Consider the following 19,549-nt stretch of genomic DNA (forward strand, 5'->3'; position numbering starts at 1 on the left):
AAGCACAGTGACTGAAAGCAAAAGTTTTGTGGCCGAAGTTCAAATCTTATCTCTGCCTGTATAGCCCTGTAGCTTTGAGGTAGGAGCATCACCTTTCAGAGCCTCCATTTCCTCACATGTAAGCTCATGGTCTCCTTGTATAACTTTCAAACTCACCCCAAGTGAGGTTCTACCTCCAGGGCCCCTGGTGTACCATGCAAAGTCTGTCAACTGCATGAAGAAGGATGATGTGGGGAAGTTCCTCCTACCCTCCCCCCCACACACTCCCTACTCCCATGCTGACCCACTGTGGGTGCTGATTTAGGGAATAATGCACATCCAAGTATGATTAAATCTGGAGTTAAAACATCCACCAAAATAAATACAATTCATTACTTATTAGTCACTTGGAAGTTTGCTATCTCAATGAAAATAAGACTAAATTCCCGTGAGCTTCAACTCTTAAAATAATTTTGGGGAAACTCCAGCAGTTAGGACAAAATTGATGGCAATGCACAACAGCAGATTTTCTCCAATGTGTGAGAAAGGTACAGAGCCCCCCTACACCAGGGCTCTGTCCTCCCTGCACTACCTCCTTGGAAAATTTTATTCTGATCCTTTAGCCCTGGGCATTCTTCTGCTTCCGTCATCAGCGGTAACAATTCCCTACCTCCCCCAAACTCCTCTCCAAGTGCATTGCAGCAAGCAGGCTCAACTGTGAAGCACAGTTAGGAGGACACAGTGAGAAGGACTCTGTAAGGCTCTTTCTTTCCTGGAAGAGGACCTCTCTGTGTGGAAAAGGGGGCTGCTCAGCCTGCTGGGGAGCAACTTGGTCTGGACACCAGGGGCATTGGTCTGGAATCACACACCTAACCAGGACACCATCACAGGACAGCATGCATCAGTATGCCTATCAGAGATGAAGAGCTCACGGAGTTCCTGCCCTGCACGGATGGACTATACCCATGAGTCATTCTGTTGACTCTGCCCTTGAAGGGATTAAACAACAACCCTGACTCACAGGAGCTCAGGGACCTTCAACATCAGTCAGTTTGACCTCACAGATGAAGAAACAGGAGTGTACAGAGTGGAAGCATCTTGCCCATGGTCACAGAGTGCACTGGTGGCAGGGCCAGGTGGAGGACACAGGTCTCCTGGTTCCTTTGCTCCCCTCTCCTGTGGCATGGGCCACATTAGTAATCATCACCAAACAGACAGCGTGTGTCACCATCGGTCACTCAGAGTCCGTGCTGTCCGAGCTCACAGTGAGATGATTTTGCTCCCTGACGCCTGGAGCACAGAGAGTGGCCTTTGGTCCACTAATGATCGACTAATGATCCCATTGAGCCTCAGTTTCCTCACTGGCCAAATGAGAGGGCTGCAATCAATGATTCTGAAGGCCCTTTTGCCCAACCCTGGAGCTATAAGGTTCTGTTTGAAGTGAACTGGCTTAGGAGAGGTGGCCTTGGGGAAAATGTTTTTATTTGCAAGGTAAACTTGGATAGAAACACTGGCTCTTTGCAACTTGCGATTGTCACAGCATGACGAACCTGAACGCTGTAAACACAGCCCCTTCTCCATTGGCCAGTGCAAAGGCGGCCATATACACCAGGCTTATTTCAATTGGGCCTTACATTTCAGTAACAGAAAGGATAGCTGGGCTGTTCTTTAAAAGTGACAAAGTGACAAAGGATATTAAAGGAAACAAAAATAAATATCCCAAACAGATGATGCAATAAGCGGGCCTATTTTGACATTTGGATAAACTTCTAAAGGATCTCTCAAATCATACTCACTGACAGGAAAAGAAATCTCTGGCAGTTCATTATGATAACAGCCAGCTCCCAATGTAACACCCTGTTTAACCCCCAGGATGCTACTGATCCTCCCTGTTCCCACGGCACTCGGCAAAAGTCTCTATAGTACTTGTTGCACCATGTTACAGTGGTTTATTTGAGTTTCTCTCCTGCCCGCTTGATTGTAAGTTTCTTGAGAGCAGGGCCTGATCATAGGAGGTGCTCAGTAAATATTAAACAATCTCATCAGTATTTTCTATAAGTTGTTACATAGTAGAACACAGGCACAAATACTCTGCTGAAATCCAACTGATCCATAGCATTGGTTGAAACTCCTTAATCAGCAAAGTCAGCCTACAGAATGGGAGAAAATAGTTGCAAATCATACACCTGATAAAGGTTTAATATCCAGAATCTATAGATAACTGCTACAACTCAACAACAAAAAGACAAATAAACCCAATGTAAAAATGGGAAAGAACTATTTAAAATAGTTGTTTCTCCAAAGATATATACAAATAGCCAATAAGTGCATAAAAAGATGCTCAACATCATTAGTCATCAGGGAAATGCAAATGGAAACCACAACAAGATGCCACTTTATACCAACTAGGAGTGCTACTGTTTAAAAAATAGAAAATAACAAATATTGGGTGAGGATGTGGAGAAACTAGAACCCTCATGCAGTGGTGCAGCTGGTGTGGAAAACAGTTTGGTGGTTCCTCAAAACGTTAAACATGAAATTACCCTATGTCCCAGGAATTCCACTCTTAGGTATAGAACTCAAAGAATTGAAAGCTGGGGCTCAAATACTTGTACACTAATGTTCATCGCAGCATTATGCACAATAGCCAAAAGGTGGAAACAACCCAAGTGTCCACTGACAGATGAATGGATGAACAAAATGTGGTTTTTACATACAATGGAATACTATTCTGCCATAAAAAGGAATAAAGCTCTAATACATGCTACAACATGGATGAACCTGGAAAGCATAACATTGAATGAAATAAGCAAGACACAAAAGGACAAATATTGTATGATTCCACTTAAATGAAATATCTAGAATAAGCAAATATATATAGAAAGTAGATTAGAGGTTACTTGAGGCTGGGGAGGAGGAATTATTGCTTAATGGCTACAGAGTTTCTGTTTAGAGTCATGAAAATTCTTGGTAATGGATGGTGGTGATGGTAACACAACATCATATACTAAATAATGGTTATAATAGGCAACTTTGTGTTATTTATCACAAGAAAAAAATTCTCTATCCAATTCAGCCATCATGTTCTCAAATACCAAAAAGGTGATTTTACCTGCCCCATTCAGAGGTGCTGCTAGAAGCCAGGTAGTCAGACTGTGTGGAATGGTGCCTGGCATCTGATGGGTATAAAGTAAATATTTGATGAACTGCATGATAAAGAGTTGGTTAAAAAAAAGGGGTGGGTGGGTGGGTGGGGTCATTGAGCTCAGGCTATCACTTGTATGTAATAAAACCGTGACAGTCATTAGGTTCACCGTGCATTTTCTGTTCCCCTCATAGGCCTGCAATAGAACTGCACTTCCCTTCACCTTTGAATTCACGTGTAGTGTTTTGACTTCCTTTGGCAAATGACAAATGAGTGGAAGGTTCACAGCCACTTTGGGCAGAAACTTTCAGAGACAACGTGCAGTTCACCATGCTCTTTCTTTTTGCCATGAGGATTGTCAGTGTTCTAAATGATGGCATTCTGGCACCCTGGGTCCCAGAGTGAGAATGATGTGCCTTCTTGCCTGCCGCTGACTTGCAATGACCAGATAGTGAGGGTGGAATCTTGGGGTTGTTATGCAGCATAACCTAGCTCATTCTGACTGATGCAAAGACTTTCGCAAATGCCCGGATTAAAACACATGAAGTTATTTTCTGCTGTAGGGCACAGCTGTCACAGATTCTGACTTGGGAGTAGGGTCTATCTATGCTTTGGGTTACTGAGAAAATAAGCACAGAAAAATACACCCCCTTTTGGCTTTTCTCTTTGGGTCTCTCATTTGTGTTTTCATACTGCTGGATGTCTTTTCATCCACATTTGGAATAACCAACAACCATAAAGACTACAAATTACCTTTAAAAAACTGTTGAAAAGGCATCACTTTTAGAAAATGTACTTGGGGGAAGTAATCATGCTTTCTGAGACAGCCACCCCACACATACCCTCAGCTGTGAGTCTCCTGTAGTGTTCCCTGGAACAAAGTTACAAAGTTAGGCAACATTAGGGCATGGGAGAGTCTCATGGGGCCACCATAGAGGTTTCTCTCTCTCTCTTTTTCCTAAGTGAAAACACTGCATGGGCATGAAATGATACTCCACAGACTATTCTTTCTCTTCTCTTTATGACCCCCCTGGGAGAATTCCTTTGTGGCTTAAGGTGCAGATGGTTTGCTTCCTGTCAGCACCACCCCCTCCTATTCAGCACAGGTGGCCCCTGCCCACTGATCCCACAAGATGCAGCTCTTACTTAAAGAAAAAAAAAAAAAAAAAGCCAGCGGCACCAGCATAAAAGAAGCCTTTGGGAAAGGCCAATGCAGTAATTATTACCGTTACCGGGGGAAATAGAGATTTGCCTCTAAGGCTCCTTTTATGAGCGTTAAAATGAAAGTGACTTTCACTCTCTCCTGCTTTGTTTCCTTCTGCTATACATAGGCAGGAGAAGAAAGGGGATGGAAAGGAAACTCAACAAAGACCACTAATGTTTGATACTGTGCTCCAGGCATCTTCCTGTTCTAAGAGAATGGGTATAACCCCTTGAATGCAAGACTAAGGAAATACTCAGGGGCATCAATTTTAGTTATAAGGCAGTACAAAGAAGAAGGCAAGGAAAATAAGAGGAAAAGAGAGGAAAGGCTAGGAGTGAGGGAGATGGAAAATGAGAGAGAACTCCACTGATTGATCCAAGCAAGAGAAAGAGGAGGAAAAAGCAAAGCAAAATTCATTTTCACTTGGGCCACTAGGAAGCTCAATGCTGAATGACCACTCAAATATGCAGCCTTATGGTTAGTATATCTGTGTACTCTTATTTTCTCCCTATTATACATGTCATATTCTAACTTAATTTCCCCTGGTCCTCGGGCTTTAGTCCTTTAATTTATTTGTCTTTTTATTGTATGTAATTACCATAGGCTTTAATGGAAAAAAAGAGGGCCTTAATTATCAGGTAATTAATTAATATAAAGAAAAGAGAGGTACAGAAGGGTAGAGCCCAGATTGCCCTGAATGGCCTGCAGGATCGAGGAACAGAGTACTTATCGTTGGATCCTCACAACAGTCCTGTGCGGCAGGTGTGAACACTGTCCTCATTTTAGAGACCAAAAAAATCTGAAGCTCAGGGGAGTTAAGTGACTAGTTCAAGAGTGTGAGGGCGGGAACCAGGGTATCTTTACAGCGAATCCCATCACCTTCTCTTTACTATGAGGCTGCCTTTTGAAATATAACTGAGGTGGTCTACTTCAGTGCTGTCCAAAGAAACGTTCTGTGATGATGGAAATGTTTCCCATCTGCACGGTGCAACAGGTTAGCCACGAGTGACACGTGACTTCTGAGTACCTGAAATGTGACCAGGCTGACTGGAAAAAGGAATTTTTCATTTCAGTTCATTTTTGTTCATTTTAAATTTAAATAGCCTCAAGTAGCTGGTGGGTAGCTATTGGGCAGTGCAAACACGTGGGTGGAGGGGAAGAAGGCTCAAATGAATAGTGGCTGCTAGTGATGGTGTGAAGGATGATTAGCAGGTAAAAGCAGTGGGGATAATCCCATTGCTCTCCTTGGTGATGGTGGGAGGATTAGGAACTAAGAGTGCACAATAAGCACAGAGGGGAAGTAGTGAGGGGGAGAGGGGGAGGTTTATTTTGGAGGGCCTCCTTGAACCATCTTCCAGTCTCTGGTTTCCTAAACCCCCAAGGTCTGGGCAGAGGATCTCCAGCAATTGCATCAGGAACCACATGTTGGTTACCCAAGACCAGGAAAAATGATTTTTCAAATGACTTATCTCTGCAGATTCCGGTGGCCCTGGATTTCCTGCATCACTAAAAGGAAGCATCAGCCTTAGCCTGGTGTCTAAGCTTGTAGTAGGAAGGAATTCACAAACAAGTATTCCTCCTCCAAGCTTGCAAGGAGGCCAAAGAGTAAATTGGTCCAGCTTTATATACAGGAAAGGGCACTTTCCTTGGTTCTGACATCACTGATGGGAAAACAGGTAGGGGCAAGTCCACCAGTGGATCTGTGTTTTCAAAAAATTGGGGGGCTGGGAGAGAGGAATTAAGGAATATTATTTTTTTCCCTTAATACAAGTTGCTCTGCATTATCTCCAAGAACTGGGTTCACTTTCCAGCCACTGGGGCATTGCTCACATTTTTAGGGACTCTGGGCTCATTTGAAGAGACGACACCAAGATGAAGGCAGAGAACCAGGGAATGGAAGAATCTCCACCCTCAGGGTCTCCTTAGAGGGCGGTATGTTAGGTGGTTAGAGCAGTTTTGGTGGTCAGGCAGACCTGGGTTTGAACTCCCTTATGGACACTTGTTAGCTGTGTAACCTTGGGCAAGTTTATTGAATTTCTCTGAGCATGGCTCCTTCAGAGTCTATGAAACTAAGATAACACCTCTCCTCAGAGGGTCAGGTCAGGAGTAAACGAGATAGTGCTTGTACAGTGCCAGGCACAGTTCTTGGCATAGAGCAGCCCATCAGGAAATGTTTTTATTATTTTCTGACAGAGGCTTTACATTAGTTTTCTATCACTGCCATAACAGATGGCCAAAAATGTAGTGGCTCAAAACAACAAAAATGTCTTTTCTTACAGTCCGGTGTATCTGAAGTCTGCTATGGGTCTCAGTGGGCTAAAATCAAGGTGCTGGCAGAGCTGCGTTCCTCTCTGGAGGGTCTGGGGGAGAATCTGTTTCCTTGCCGTCTCCAGCTTGTAAAGGTAGCCTGCAGCCTTTGGTGTGTGGCCCCTTCCAACATCTTCAAAGCCAGTAACGGATGGTCATGTCCTTCTGACAGACTCTCCTCTTCTCCCTCCCACAAGGGTTTTAAGGACCCTTGTGATTACACTGGGTCCATCCGGATAATCCAGGATAATCCTCCTATCCTTAAAGTCAGCTGATTAATAAACTGCATTCCATGCACAACCTTAATTCCTCCTCCTTGCCATAAGGTCGTATACTCACAGGTTCCAGAGACTAGGACGTGGACATCTTTGAGGGGCCTTTATTCTGCCCACTACACGCCTGGAATGGAGGGAGGACAGGAAGCCCCTTCTCATCCATCTTCCTTCTCGGCTTGGGGACGTACCAGCTGGGAAGTGTTTCCCACAGATTCCAGCTACTGACTGGGGACCTCTGGCCTGGATTAAACTCTTCCCTGTAGGTAAGGCCTGGAACCGGGAATGCACTGCTCGGTGGCAGGAGGACCGCTTTGTTCTGCACAAATCGAAAAAGCCAAGCTCGTGGAGATCTTGTGATACTCTCAGGGAGGGAGGAGGGTTCAGCCAAATACCAGGCCGCATAGTTACTTCCTCACACCAATTCAAGCTGAAACTAGGACACCTCTGAGCACCAAGACCAGGACTGATTCAGAATCTTAACTGAAAGGGGAAGCCTCAATAGCTAAAACATTCATAATTTGGAGGGTAATGAAAATACCTGCAACAAGAAGGAAGAAATTGTCCTTCCTGCTTGGCTTCTTGGTACAATGTTAGACGGGCAACTTTCATTTTGTTCAAGTTTCAGGATGACTTTTATTGCACAGTGTTTGTTTTTTGTCCTTGGGAGGTTTGAAGTAACATGGCTTTATGACCTAAATTAATAAAAGCCCTTGGAATTCAAGGAGCATTCTGAATGGTTTAGAGGGAAAGTTACCAAGTAAGTTACCAAGTAATTCCAAATCCTCCTCTTGATCTAACATATCCATCAAGCCCGATTTCTGTGTAGTCCCCCTTGTGCTCTCAGGGACCCTTGGGTGCTTCGACTCTTTCTGGACCCGGGGTGCCAATCAGGTGGACCATGTCACTGCCTCAGCCCACTGCATGCTACGGCACACAGGTGGTAGTGGAAAGGATGCGGGGCACAGTGAGGCTTTGGGGTGGCAAAGAAAGGGACTGAGAAGATGAAACTTTCCCAGAGCTGAGCTTTGAGCTTTGGAAGCATGTTACTCGCTGGAGTTAAAGAAGTTTTGATGGGTTCTGAGGGGACAGCAGTGCATGCAGGAACTGGCAGAAGTTCAACAAGCCATTTAACTGTCTGTTAGCTGTCTTTTAGCCCTCCTTGCCATATTTCTTCTTCCTCCCAGGCTGCAAGTTCAGAGCCGTCCCTGCCAAAGCTCCCTTTACTTGTCTGTTATCTGAGGCCTATGGCTTGCAATAGGCCACCTCCACTTGTCCCTTTTGATCCTCCCTTCTCAGCCGAGCGGGCTCTAGTTTGCTGGAAGTAGCCACTGATCACTATCAGGTAAAACTGGAGCCCAGGGGTGGTAACCCAGAAGAGTGACAGGAGATCAAGGGCAGACTTGGTATTTTGAATTTATTATCTTCATTTCTTATTTCTCAGAACCCAGCTGGTGACATACGTGACACCGTGTCTATCTCCCAGGCTCTAAGGTACACATTCCTATCAGTTACTTTTAAAAACCCTTAAGATACCCCAGCGACATCCTGCTGCAAACAGCCCAGGTCTGTCTGGTATGTCAGCACCTCTTAAGGGCCCGGAATAGCTGTTCTCTGGACCTGCTCTGCTGAGAGTAACCAGTTCCTATTCACCCTGTGATCTGCCTTTCTTATGCCTGCCTTCCCTTTGCTGAGGTCTAATCAGGTCTAATATCACAGTATTTTTCCTATGTCCTTTGTGGGATTCATGCACTCTGTTGCTTATCTGAATTCTTCAGGACCCTGTGGTCCTTTTATATGAATAAAAAAGCTTCCTGGAAGTAACTCAGCTCTGGTAACCTTTTTTTTCAGGTTAGAAAGGAAGAATTCTATAAAGCTGCTGGGTTTTCTTTAGATTTTCACTTGTCTAATTTAAATTGTTTAAGAAATATATTTCCAATTACAGGAACAAGAACAGTATTACCCAAACTTTAGCCATTTGCACACTACTTTTTTGTTGTTTTGTTTAGTTTTACATATCTGCACACCATCTGTGCTATTCTTTCTTTGGCATTTCACATTAAACTGACTCAAGCCTATACTATCCTTGCTTAACAATATTTGTAAAATCATGGCTTTGATGCACTAGTTATAGGTTTTTAAAAACACTGAAATTTAAATGTAACTATGAAAAAGAAATATTTGCCTGCATACTACCTAACATTATCTCCTGTACTTCTAATGGTTGTGACTCTCCTGCTCTGGGAAAAAGTTGTCCAGAATATAGTTTTTTGTCAGAGATTTACATAAAGAACTTCACAGAAACAAATCCACAACTATTTTAACTTAGCTGAAGATGCAGCATTACATAGTTGTTTCCAATAACTTTGGAGATTCAAGACATAAAATATTTTTGATAACGATGAAAACTATCTCACTGTCTACAGGTCAGAACTTACATAAAATAGAAAAAATTTATAATCATAATTAGTTCCTATTTGTTTCTTCAAACTTGGTCAGTTATCCATTCAGTCTTAAATATATTATCATACCTGAGCATTCTAGCCTGAGGATAACCAGAAACATTATTTCCTGTTTGGTTCACCATATAGGCTGAACCAGAACAAGACAAATGCTATCAATCTTTCCAACCCGCCCCCAAATCCTCCATCTTCAAAAGCAGAACTAAGCTCAGCTGTGATCTGTAATTCCATAAACCCTGCAATGAAGCATTAAATTAAACTGCCTAGTGCAGATTCTTCTTTTGCTGCAAGGGGAAATGTACCTTGTAAGATCTGTATTTTATGCTAATAGATTTACTAACCAGCTACATGTTTACAGGAAAGTACAAATAAGCAAAGAAAGTTGACAGATTGTGAATCTCCAGTGGGGCTGTTGCAACAACTGATCTTTTTTTCCCCCTGGTAATATGTAGAATAGAGATTTTAGTTACTGAGAGTTTTTGCCTTAGAAAAAGCAGTTCTCAAATGGTTTGTCTTTCTAAGAAGTTTTCAAACCAATACCTTCTCATATTAATTACAGGAAAAAAAGCTGACTAGAGCTGGCACTCTAGTGTAAAGGCTTTTGTCATCCCTAATACGTCACCACACTGGAAACTAGAGGAACTCTGAGGAGAACAAGTTCTAGTTAGTGGCAGAGCCAGGGCCAAACTCAGGTTTCTGATGACAAACAGTGGTCTGTATCACCCCACGCTTCCCAGCCTTTTCAGAGAGAACATAAAGTTTCCAATCCAGCAATTTCCATTTCCACAGGTGAACTTAGTGCCTGTCTCTTTAGCATGCTGTGCTGATACTCTGAAACCAGAGATCTACAGAAGTAGCCTAGTTCTTTGTAAAAAGTATGTCCTGCTAGGAGAGCAGCAGGAAGCTGTACTTGTGCTACTATTTGGCTTTCTGATACCTGAGGTTTAGCACCGAAAAAGCATTTCAGACTACTCACATTTAAATTCCATGTTTTGTCTCATCAACCCAGATGTGGAAAGAGGTTCAAGCATGTCACAAAATCCTTGAACAGTGAGATCAATAAAAGGAATTGAAATCCAGAAATAGAGCAGGACCTTGGAAACCAAACAGTCCAAATTCCTCCTTTAATAGGTTGTTCAAGGTCACAGAAGCAGTTTGTTTCAGAGTAAGGACTAGAAACGCTGACACCAACTATTCCTCTTCCTTTATTATAGTGTTTTCTGAAGCTCTTTTCTTCTTTGACAGTGGTGGCAATGAAGACTGATCCACTCCTAGGATGCCAACTACTCAGCATGTGGTAAACAGACCTACATCCTTGGGCCTTGCCTCCTATTACCAGGCAACAGGAGACTTACGGTAAGACCGATTCAGCTAAGGCCAGGAAAATTCCCTCCTGTACGCAGACCTTCTGTGCATCACCAGGGATTCTGAACCAAGGTGCAATACCTAGAAAGCTGGCTAATGAGAGAGGAAGTAAAGCAGATCCCTGGGGCCTGCTGAACTAAGAAAAACGCAGTAGCAACAGTCAAGGCAACAACAAAAACTATCCAAGCCTGTGTTCGTGCTATCAGAATCACCACCCTGCAGAGAAGCAGGTCTCAAGAAGAGCCCTTTAGCAGCTCTCTCCTATCTACTGTGCCAGATCCTAACTCCAGGCATGGCTTTAAGGCCTCCCAAACTCTCTGTGGGTTAAGGAAGCACCCGTCTGTTCTCAGTATACTCTGGGATGGTGTTTGCATCAGGCCACCTCTGAGTGGAGCATGCTTACCTGTCAGCATCTCCAAGGCCCAGGGAGGTATTTCGTTGCAGGGTCTCCCGCACCACAGCCATTCCATCAGGGAACCGGTTCAGGCGACGGGTGTAGAGGCCAAGTCCACCGTCAGTCATATACCTTTAAATGGAGAAGAGGCTGATGTAAATGTATGGTCAAAAGCAAGTCTTGTATGGTCTTGTCATTCATATCCAGAAGCCCTGCATGATGGTCCTCTGCTGTAAGTGGGAAGGAACTGAGGATTCCTTGAGGCTCTGTCACTAATCACAGCCCAAGGATAACTCAGCAACTGATTCAACCTGAAGGATCAACAGCTTTCCGACAAAAAAAAAACAACAACAAAAAAAAACGGAACTCGGCTTAATTAACCCAAACGCACAGGAGCCGATGAAGCAGAAGGGAACCAGAGGATAAAATCAACCATGAGATGTATTCATGACATTCTTTTTAATGTCAGCAATTACACAGAGCAGGTGTTTCACCTAAGTGATGTGAAAGGAACTGACAAGTTATTAGTAAATCATAGGGAAAGACATTACAGAACAGTGCAGTGGAAAGAGCAGTCAAGTTTTTAGGCGAGAAGAAAGAAAGGTATAGAGAATAGAAGAGCCACCTGTGCTATCAGGGGCAAGTTGCCTCCCTGGGTCCTGAGTTTTTCATCTAAACTATGGAAATACTGCAGTCTTCCTTAAGACTGTATACATGGAAGACCTTATTATGGTTATCATCATATTGAAGTATCCACAATGGTGAACTTCACCTTTGATATTAATGTTTAAGGGGTCGTCACAAAACTCTCTGACACTAATTCTAATTTATTCTTCCAAGCAGAAGACAGCTTTGTGTCATCACCAAAAGATCTGAAAACCAGCGTTGTTCAAGGGAGAGGACCCCACTAAACTGTCTGTATTATACAGAGAGGGCTGACTGCTCAACCTGACCAGATCCCGAGAGCTGAGACCCAGCAGGATGTAGTTCAGATGCAAAGCAGCTAGACCTCATATCTCATGTGCGTCCTCACAACACCCCTTGAAGGGGACAGGTCATTATCCTCATCTTCAGGGGAGAACAGGCAGGCAAAGCAAAACTTGCGCAAAGCCAGAAGCCAAATTTGGACACCTTAATCCTTGCACAGGCCCTATCAACCTGTGATGTGTCCGAAAATGCATGTTTTAGCATTTCAAGACAAAGAACATGTAGTAAGAAGACCCATGAATGGTTATTTTCTTGAAACAGAGGCAGCTGAACTAAATCACTGAATGTCTGCTGCATTTGGCATTTTAATTTAGCATATATGGGGTAAATCTGGAGGTTTCCCAATCCTTGAATTTCTTTCACTTCTAGCTTGGGAAATATTCTTATAGGACCAGAATTATGCGATCCTGTGGCAGTTTTCTGAAACCAGTAAGTTCAAGTTAGCAGTAGAGAAGAAAGTTCTCACTGGAAACATATTGTGTGAAAAGCAGCTTCCAGGAGGGGTTAAATAACTTTCCCTTAGAGCAACTTCCAAGATACTGGGTCTGAATTGAACATCTCTGGTGTTGTTCCCGACCCCCAGTTATGACATTATGATCACAGACAATGCAATACTAACATAATTGGAGTCAGTCAAACCAGTTGTTTGGGGTTGTGTTGACAAAACCATAGCAGAGCAGACTGAATTTTTCACTCAACTGTGTCACTTTAAAATTAGAAAGTACTGTGAATATACCAAAAACCACTGAATTGTATGCTTTAAAATAGTGAATTTTATGGTATGTGAATTACATTTCAATACAAAATTTAAAACAATGAAAAAAACAGAAAAACAATTATCAGAGTCATAGATAATTATTTGTGCAATTACTTTTTAATGCTCGTCTCTCATGCTAGACAGTAAGTCCCCCCGAAGGCAGGGACTATTCTCATTTTGTTTAAATCTATATCCCATATGCCTAGCACATACTAAATGCTTATTAAATACTGTATTTTGTTGAATGAATAAACACATGGATGAATGAAGCCCAAAGACACAGGCTTTGGGTAGGGTTTAGCAAAATCTCTTTTGAAAAGACACTAGTTATAGGTTTTCCTTACTGTTAAATATCATCAAACTTGACACCTAAAGCATATGGTAAGGCAGATTAAACATACTGTCCATCTGCCAGTCCACCCATCCATCCATCTACCCACCCAACTATTCAACAGAGGCAGTGATTCCCGTTTCAGGGTCCAGCAGGGGTCTATGTGCTCTACTCCTACAACTAGCATAAAGAGGAAAACAAACAAACAAAAAACCTCCACCTATGCCAAATACGGTAACTTTACCAGAGGTTAGATTTTCTAGATCAAATGTCCTTTCAAGGAGCATTCAGTGGAATCTCTTCAAAACACAATCTGTTGCACCATTAAGTGAGGCAGTTAATTTTAATTTTAGTGAAGTCTGCCCAGCCAGTTAGATAAACAAAATTTTTTCAACTTGGGAGATCTTGTCAAAGGACAAACTAATTTTAGCATTCATTTCCCTGTTGGATTTTTATTGCTGGTGAAACAACATACACGGTTGGGCAATTATACACACCCGGGCATACAGACAAAGCCCACACTTACCCCTGGCTTTCTGCTAAGGCTAGAGAGCAGAGATGGTGAGCATTCCAGAAATGGAATGCTGAGACACACTGCAGCCCCTAGCCCAACAACCTGTGTGCAAAGTGGTTTTGTCCAAAAATGGCAACCAACAAGGCTGGGTAGGTCCTGGAGAGATGGGAACGAATGCGCTACTTTGACTTGTCAAATGCTGCTGGGAATTCTGACACTATTTAGGCAGAGAGGAGGGCAAAGGTAAGCACAAATCTGGATCCTCTGTCTTCTTAAATGAAGTAAGAACTGAAAGCCAGGGAACTGAACACAACTAGTCTGATAGTGATCTAGTTAGGATTACAAGTCTCTTTTACTCACTTTGTGTGTATGTATGTTTGTGTGTGTGACTAAGAAAAGAGAGACAGAAGAACTCACTGGTGAGGGAAATGGGGAATTTACCTCTCCTTCCAGAGGTCTGCAAAAATGTATTTAACTATATATGTGTGTGTGTGTGTGTGTGTGTATGTGTGTGTGTGTGTGTGTGTATATATATATATATATATATATATATATATATATATATATGTATGTATGTATATATAGGTATACATTAAGACTTCAAATGTACTTTATTATTTCAATAGTCATATTTTAATGGGTATACAATGCTTTTACTTGGCATCAGTTATAAATTGGTTCTGAAACAACTCAGTACCACACTAGCTGCGATGATTACTGATATTTCCATTCCTTTGGGGAATGACTCTGCCAACAGGGAACAGGTTCCATTCTATGTCCAACCTGGCCCCACTAGATAATACAGCATCCCATATTTTGTCATGGAAATCAGGTGCATGTTTCTGGTGGCTTTGCCTTGCCATTGTTTGCTGAATGCTTCCAACTCTGAGACGACCATTTTTGGCAAAGGGAAACATTGTGAAGTTGTAGATAGAATTGTAGCAACTGCAGCTGCTGGCCTGGTGCAATTTCATACACAGTACTTTTGCCTCATCATATATTTTAAATAATATTCTTCAAAACAAATACTTTTGTATATCTCTCACTGGGAGACAATGCAGCATTGGAGACAGAGCTGTCATTGGAAGCCACGTCACACAAGAATCTAATTTAAAATATCCATTTCTAAATTATCATCCACTAATTACAATAGTTCAATTTACAAAAAGCTCCATACATTTTTAAAAAATAACTTCTAGTCTCAATGAAAATATACATTTTTGTTGGTTCTAACTTTGCATTGGAATTGTCTATGGAATGAGCTAAAGACTGCCTTAATAAAGTTAATCCCTTAAGAAAGTGTAATTTACAGGTAGAATACTGGTGTGTGCATCTGAAACGGTGGCCTTTTTGCACAGTGTTACAAAGGCTTGTGTTCCCGAAGGCTCTGGGAGGAAGGGAAGGGATGGCCTTGCCCCATCTTCTGGAGGCATTATCAGAGGCTTCCATAGTTGGAGAGGAAGTGGCTTGTCCAAGGTCACAAAAAAGAAGAACCAGCTATCCAGTCTCTGAATACCCCAGGACCAGTGCTGAACTTTGCTTCTCCTTGCAGAAATAAATAATTAGGGCTGGAGCTCAAGGAGTTGCTGGTAACATCCTCATGTTTGCTTAGTGGGTTCCTAACCTGCCAAACTACTGAACTATTTCCACATTTTCCTGCTGTAGCAAAGGGAGGAGGTGGCTCTCTGACTCCACCTTCCACCTCTTCCCAGAAGCCCTTTGATGGAGAGAGCAGGAGCTTCTGCTAAAGAGACAATGTGTCCAGGAGGAGTTTATCTTGCTTTTCAAGGCTGGGGCAACCTAGGGTAGTCCATGCTTTCAAAGGCAGCTTTTATGTTACAGGTTGTGTTACAGTGCTACAGAACAAAGCTGGAAGCAGGAGAGCCTCAGAAAGACTTGGGTTCCATTTTTTTTCTTTGCCCCTTGCTAGATGCATGATATTGTATACATTATTAATAATAAGAGCTAGAGGTTACTGAATGCTTGCTGAGTACAGTGCTAACTGCTTTACATGGATCATGACACTTAATCTTAAAAAGGACCTTATCAGGTATGTGTATTATTATCATCTCCAGTTTTCAAATTGGGAAAATAAAACTGCAATCAAGGTCGCATTGCAGATAGGTGGGCTCAAATCTCAGCTTTGTCACTTTTTGGTGTAATTTCGGAGTCTCAGTTGCTTCATTTGCAAAATGCGTGAAACAACAGCAGAAGAACTTAATAGGGTTGTTGTGGGTTAAATGAGATTGTACATAAAGCCCAGTGCCTGGCACATAGAGAACTCTTAATAATTATTAGCAGCTGTTAATACCCTCAACAGCAATTGCCCACATCACAGAGTAGCAACTCTGCATTTTCTTCTCCCCTTTTCAATTTAATAAATACCACCCACCAGGCTCTGTGCCATACTGGGGTTACAGAAATGGAAAGACCTAGTTCCTCCCCTACCCTGGTGAAGCTCAGAACCTATTAGGGGACTCAGACATGTGAACATGTCGCTCTACTACTACATGAAGAGTGATATAACATATGACTAAATGACAGGCCTGGAGAACACATGGGGGAAGAAGTCACAGAGGGCTGTTTGAGGTGGTCCTTGAAGGGTGTGTAGGAGTTTGCCATCCAAAGAAGGAAGATCGGAAGATCCATCTAGGCAGATGGATAATATGAATGAAAACAGAGAGAAATGAAAGAAGGATAAGTAGCTCATTGCTGCTGGAACATTGGAAACAGGAGATGGACTCCACGGGTGGTGACAGGGTTGAGACCTTTTCTTGTAAGTCAGGTGAGCCAAGAAAGGAGTAAGCAGATGAGTAACAGGCTCCGGCTTTTGTTTCAAAGATAACAACTTTTCAATACTCCCATCATTCTGCACTCCATTTTTGGTGAACGTTTTCTCATTGATATGTCCTTCTATAGATTTTTCAGACACACCATTTCTAATCCTGTCTGAGTCATCCCAGACGGGTGAGTAATGATGAGACTTGTAGGACAGACCTCACCATCCCTCTGTTCAAGAGAGACCGTGGAGGCAACATGCCTATTACAAATTTCTCAACAAAGTAAGTACCTCCTATGTAACTTATGCTAGTGATGAAAAAGCTCTGGAATCTAATAGGGCCTGTTAGAACAAATATGTGAGATTTTGAGCCCAACATCTAGTAAATAGATTTCTTCCCCTTCTTTAAATGTAATGATGCAACAATGTGGAACCAGGTGAAGCTGGCTTTGTGAGTCACCTTTGGAAGAAGAGAAAGGTGGCGTCTCATTCCCAAAATTCACATTTCAACATGGCCTGCTTAAGTAACACAAACTGACTTTCATTAATCTCAAAAGAAACAGCCTTCTGTCAAGAATCAGGGGAGGTGTGAGGGGAGGGAAAGGGAAAGAAATACGTACTCATCTGATCTGGTTCAGTGAATTTCTAATAGAGCATGACATTAAAAAAATAATAACCAGATCCCTCAGATGCAAGAAATGAAAGCAGTACAAACAGGAAAAAAAAAAAAAAAAATCAAATCAAGCCTAGGCGATTAATTTTCTTCAAAGACATGCCATCCAGTCTGTATTTTTCAGTCACACTTTTGGTTTAAATGTGAACACAGCAAAGAAAAATGGAATAAAAGAATTCTATACACATATAATGTGCCTTGCCAATATCAATATAAATATATGAACACATATATCAACACATACTTTGTTGTGTAAGGTTAAGAAAAATGATGTAGACTGCTGAAAAGACTTTACAGTTGTGCATTTCACCAGCATCTAAATCCCCAAACAGCATATGCTTTCACAGTGCTCCCCTACTCACTTACAATACGGCATGACATTTATTCGCAAAGTTGATTACGATGTAAATTGAGTTTCTGGACAAACCCGTAAAGGGATCCCTGTAGTTTGGGGCCTCTTAGAAGTCAGATGAATAAACTTTACTCAGGGTCAGAGAAGGACAAACCGACGAGCTAGTCTAACAAAGCTGCCTGAATCCTTTTGAAGAAAGCCGACCCTTATGAGAGAAAAGAAGGCACTACACTGACTTAGAAGAAGAAAAGACTGCAATTAAAATGCAAAAATCTGACTGGAAAAAAAATGGGTGTTATTTTCAGGGCTAAATATAAAATTGCAGCACTGAAATTTCAGCGAACACTTAAAAATTTTGCAAGGAAACACTTGGAAATCACTTTGCCTTCAAAGAAGCACAGAAGCTCAGACACATATGTCATATTTTATCCAGCCACCCGCCCCAAATGATAAGTGCAGAGAAGTATCTCAGAGTGATTCTAATATTCTACTTAGAACATACGCTTATATGTTTTAAAACCAAATAATCATGAGTTCCAATCAAAGAATGCAGTACTGCTTTCTGCTTTCGTCTATTACAGGTCACCCCAAGATGACATTTTAAATAAAACCAAAAACAACATTTGGAGAGCAAGTTCAAAGTCAGAAAGTCTTTCTCAGATGGGATGCCTTGTGGTGACAGGACTTGAATTATAAATAATCCAGGCTAGACGGCACACTCAATCAAGAAACATGGGGAAATGGGAGAAGACGGGTGGGGAAGGACTCACCTTTAACTTTTATGCCTTAGTGGCAATTCTTCCAACACAAGACTCACACTTGCTTGGGTGACGTGCCTTTGTGACCACCCTTTCCAACACCACCGCTGGAAGAGGCAGAGAGGGTGATGTGGGCTTAGAGAATCCAAAAGTTTCCTACCTTTCTGCTTGATGCAGAGTTGGGGTGCCTTTTAGCACTGCTTCCCACCGTCCCCTAGGACTGCACACTCCTCAGGACATCGCCAAGCTGATTCCTTACACTTTTCAAGGGGGAGGTCAGAAAGAGTTCAATTTTCATCTGTAGCAAAATCTACCCTTCTTTTGCTCAAGCCTGGAGCAGCCACCTGTGGCCACACCATAGCCTACCTTGGCTCAGAGAGAGACGATGACTGTGGCAAATAGACATCTCTGTAGGGCAGCTCCTTCAGTGGCCGTGAGCCACCGACTGGGAATATTCACAGCTTAAGGGCACCAGTCCCTTCTCTGGCTTTTCTGCATTTCACTTCCATCTCATGGAGTTCTGGAGGGTAAGTGAGCCAAATGACTGGGGAAAGCCCAACTCAATTCTGGTCATGATGCGGTAGGAAGTCCAGCCTCCCGCGGAAGCGAATCTGCCCAGGAGATCTGGAGTCTCCTCCGGCTAGCCCTCGCCAACACAGCACTCCTCTCTGGAGAGCTCTACAATGACGTTGCTAAGCTAGTCAGACAAGAGCTTAGCTTCAGCGGGACACAGGGACAGAGACAGCAGGGGAAAATGGAAGGCCTGAGTAAAGGAGGCATCGGAGAGTCCCCAGGGGCCCCTTTATGCCTTGTGGAGGCGATCAGAGCTTCAGAGTTTAGCCATTTCTATTTCCTACAGCTAGAAGCTGAAGAGCTGCTTGGAAAGGGTGGAAGGCAAATCGAGAGGGTCACTGCCAGCAGTGACCTACCTGCTGCTCCAAGTGTGGTCCAGGGCCCAGAGCTTCGGCATCACCCGGCAGCTTCTTAGAAAGGCAGAATCCCAGATGCCCCAGACCTGAATCAGGTGATTCATATGCACATTAAAAACTGAGAAGCACAGGCCTCGGGCAGTAGTCTCCATAGTGAGGAGCAAAAGATGATCCACAGGGGTGCTTTTTAAAAATATTTCTTTCTTATAATGTACTTTTAAATTCCTATGTTTTATGTCTGTTTTACATTGTACCCAATAGCTCAGTAAAGTGGCACAGATATAATTAAAAAAATAAATACAATGTGTAATGGAGGCACAAGTTCATTTTTTACACAACCA

General features: G+C 42.6%; 1 protein-coding gene across 10 annotated transcripts in view; it reads right to left on the reverse strand.

Annotated features, from left to right (window-relative positions):
* The window catches only part of NAV2 (neuron navigator 2), a 747,149-nt gene that overhangs the window by 115,779 nt on the left and 611,821 nt on the right, over positions 1 to 19,549 (reverse strand). For all 10 annotated transcript variants that reach the window (XM_037839250.1, XM_037839257.1, XM_037839249.1 and 7 more), the window contains exon 11: positions 11,138 to 11,260. In XM_037839250.1, the coding sequence (XP_037695178.1) occupies positions 11,138 to 11,260 (123 nt within the window). The remainder of the gene's footprint in view (positions 1 to 11,137; positions 11,261 to 19,549) is intronic.

The sequence above is a fragment of the Choloepus didactylus genome, chromosome 6 (genome assembly GCF_015220235.1).
Source record: "Choloepus didactylus isolate mChoDid1 chromosome 6, mChoDid1.pri, whole genome shotgun sequence".
NCBI lineage: Eukaryota > Metazoa > Chordata > Mammalia > Pilosa > Megalonychidae > Choloepus > Choloepus didactylus.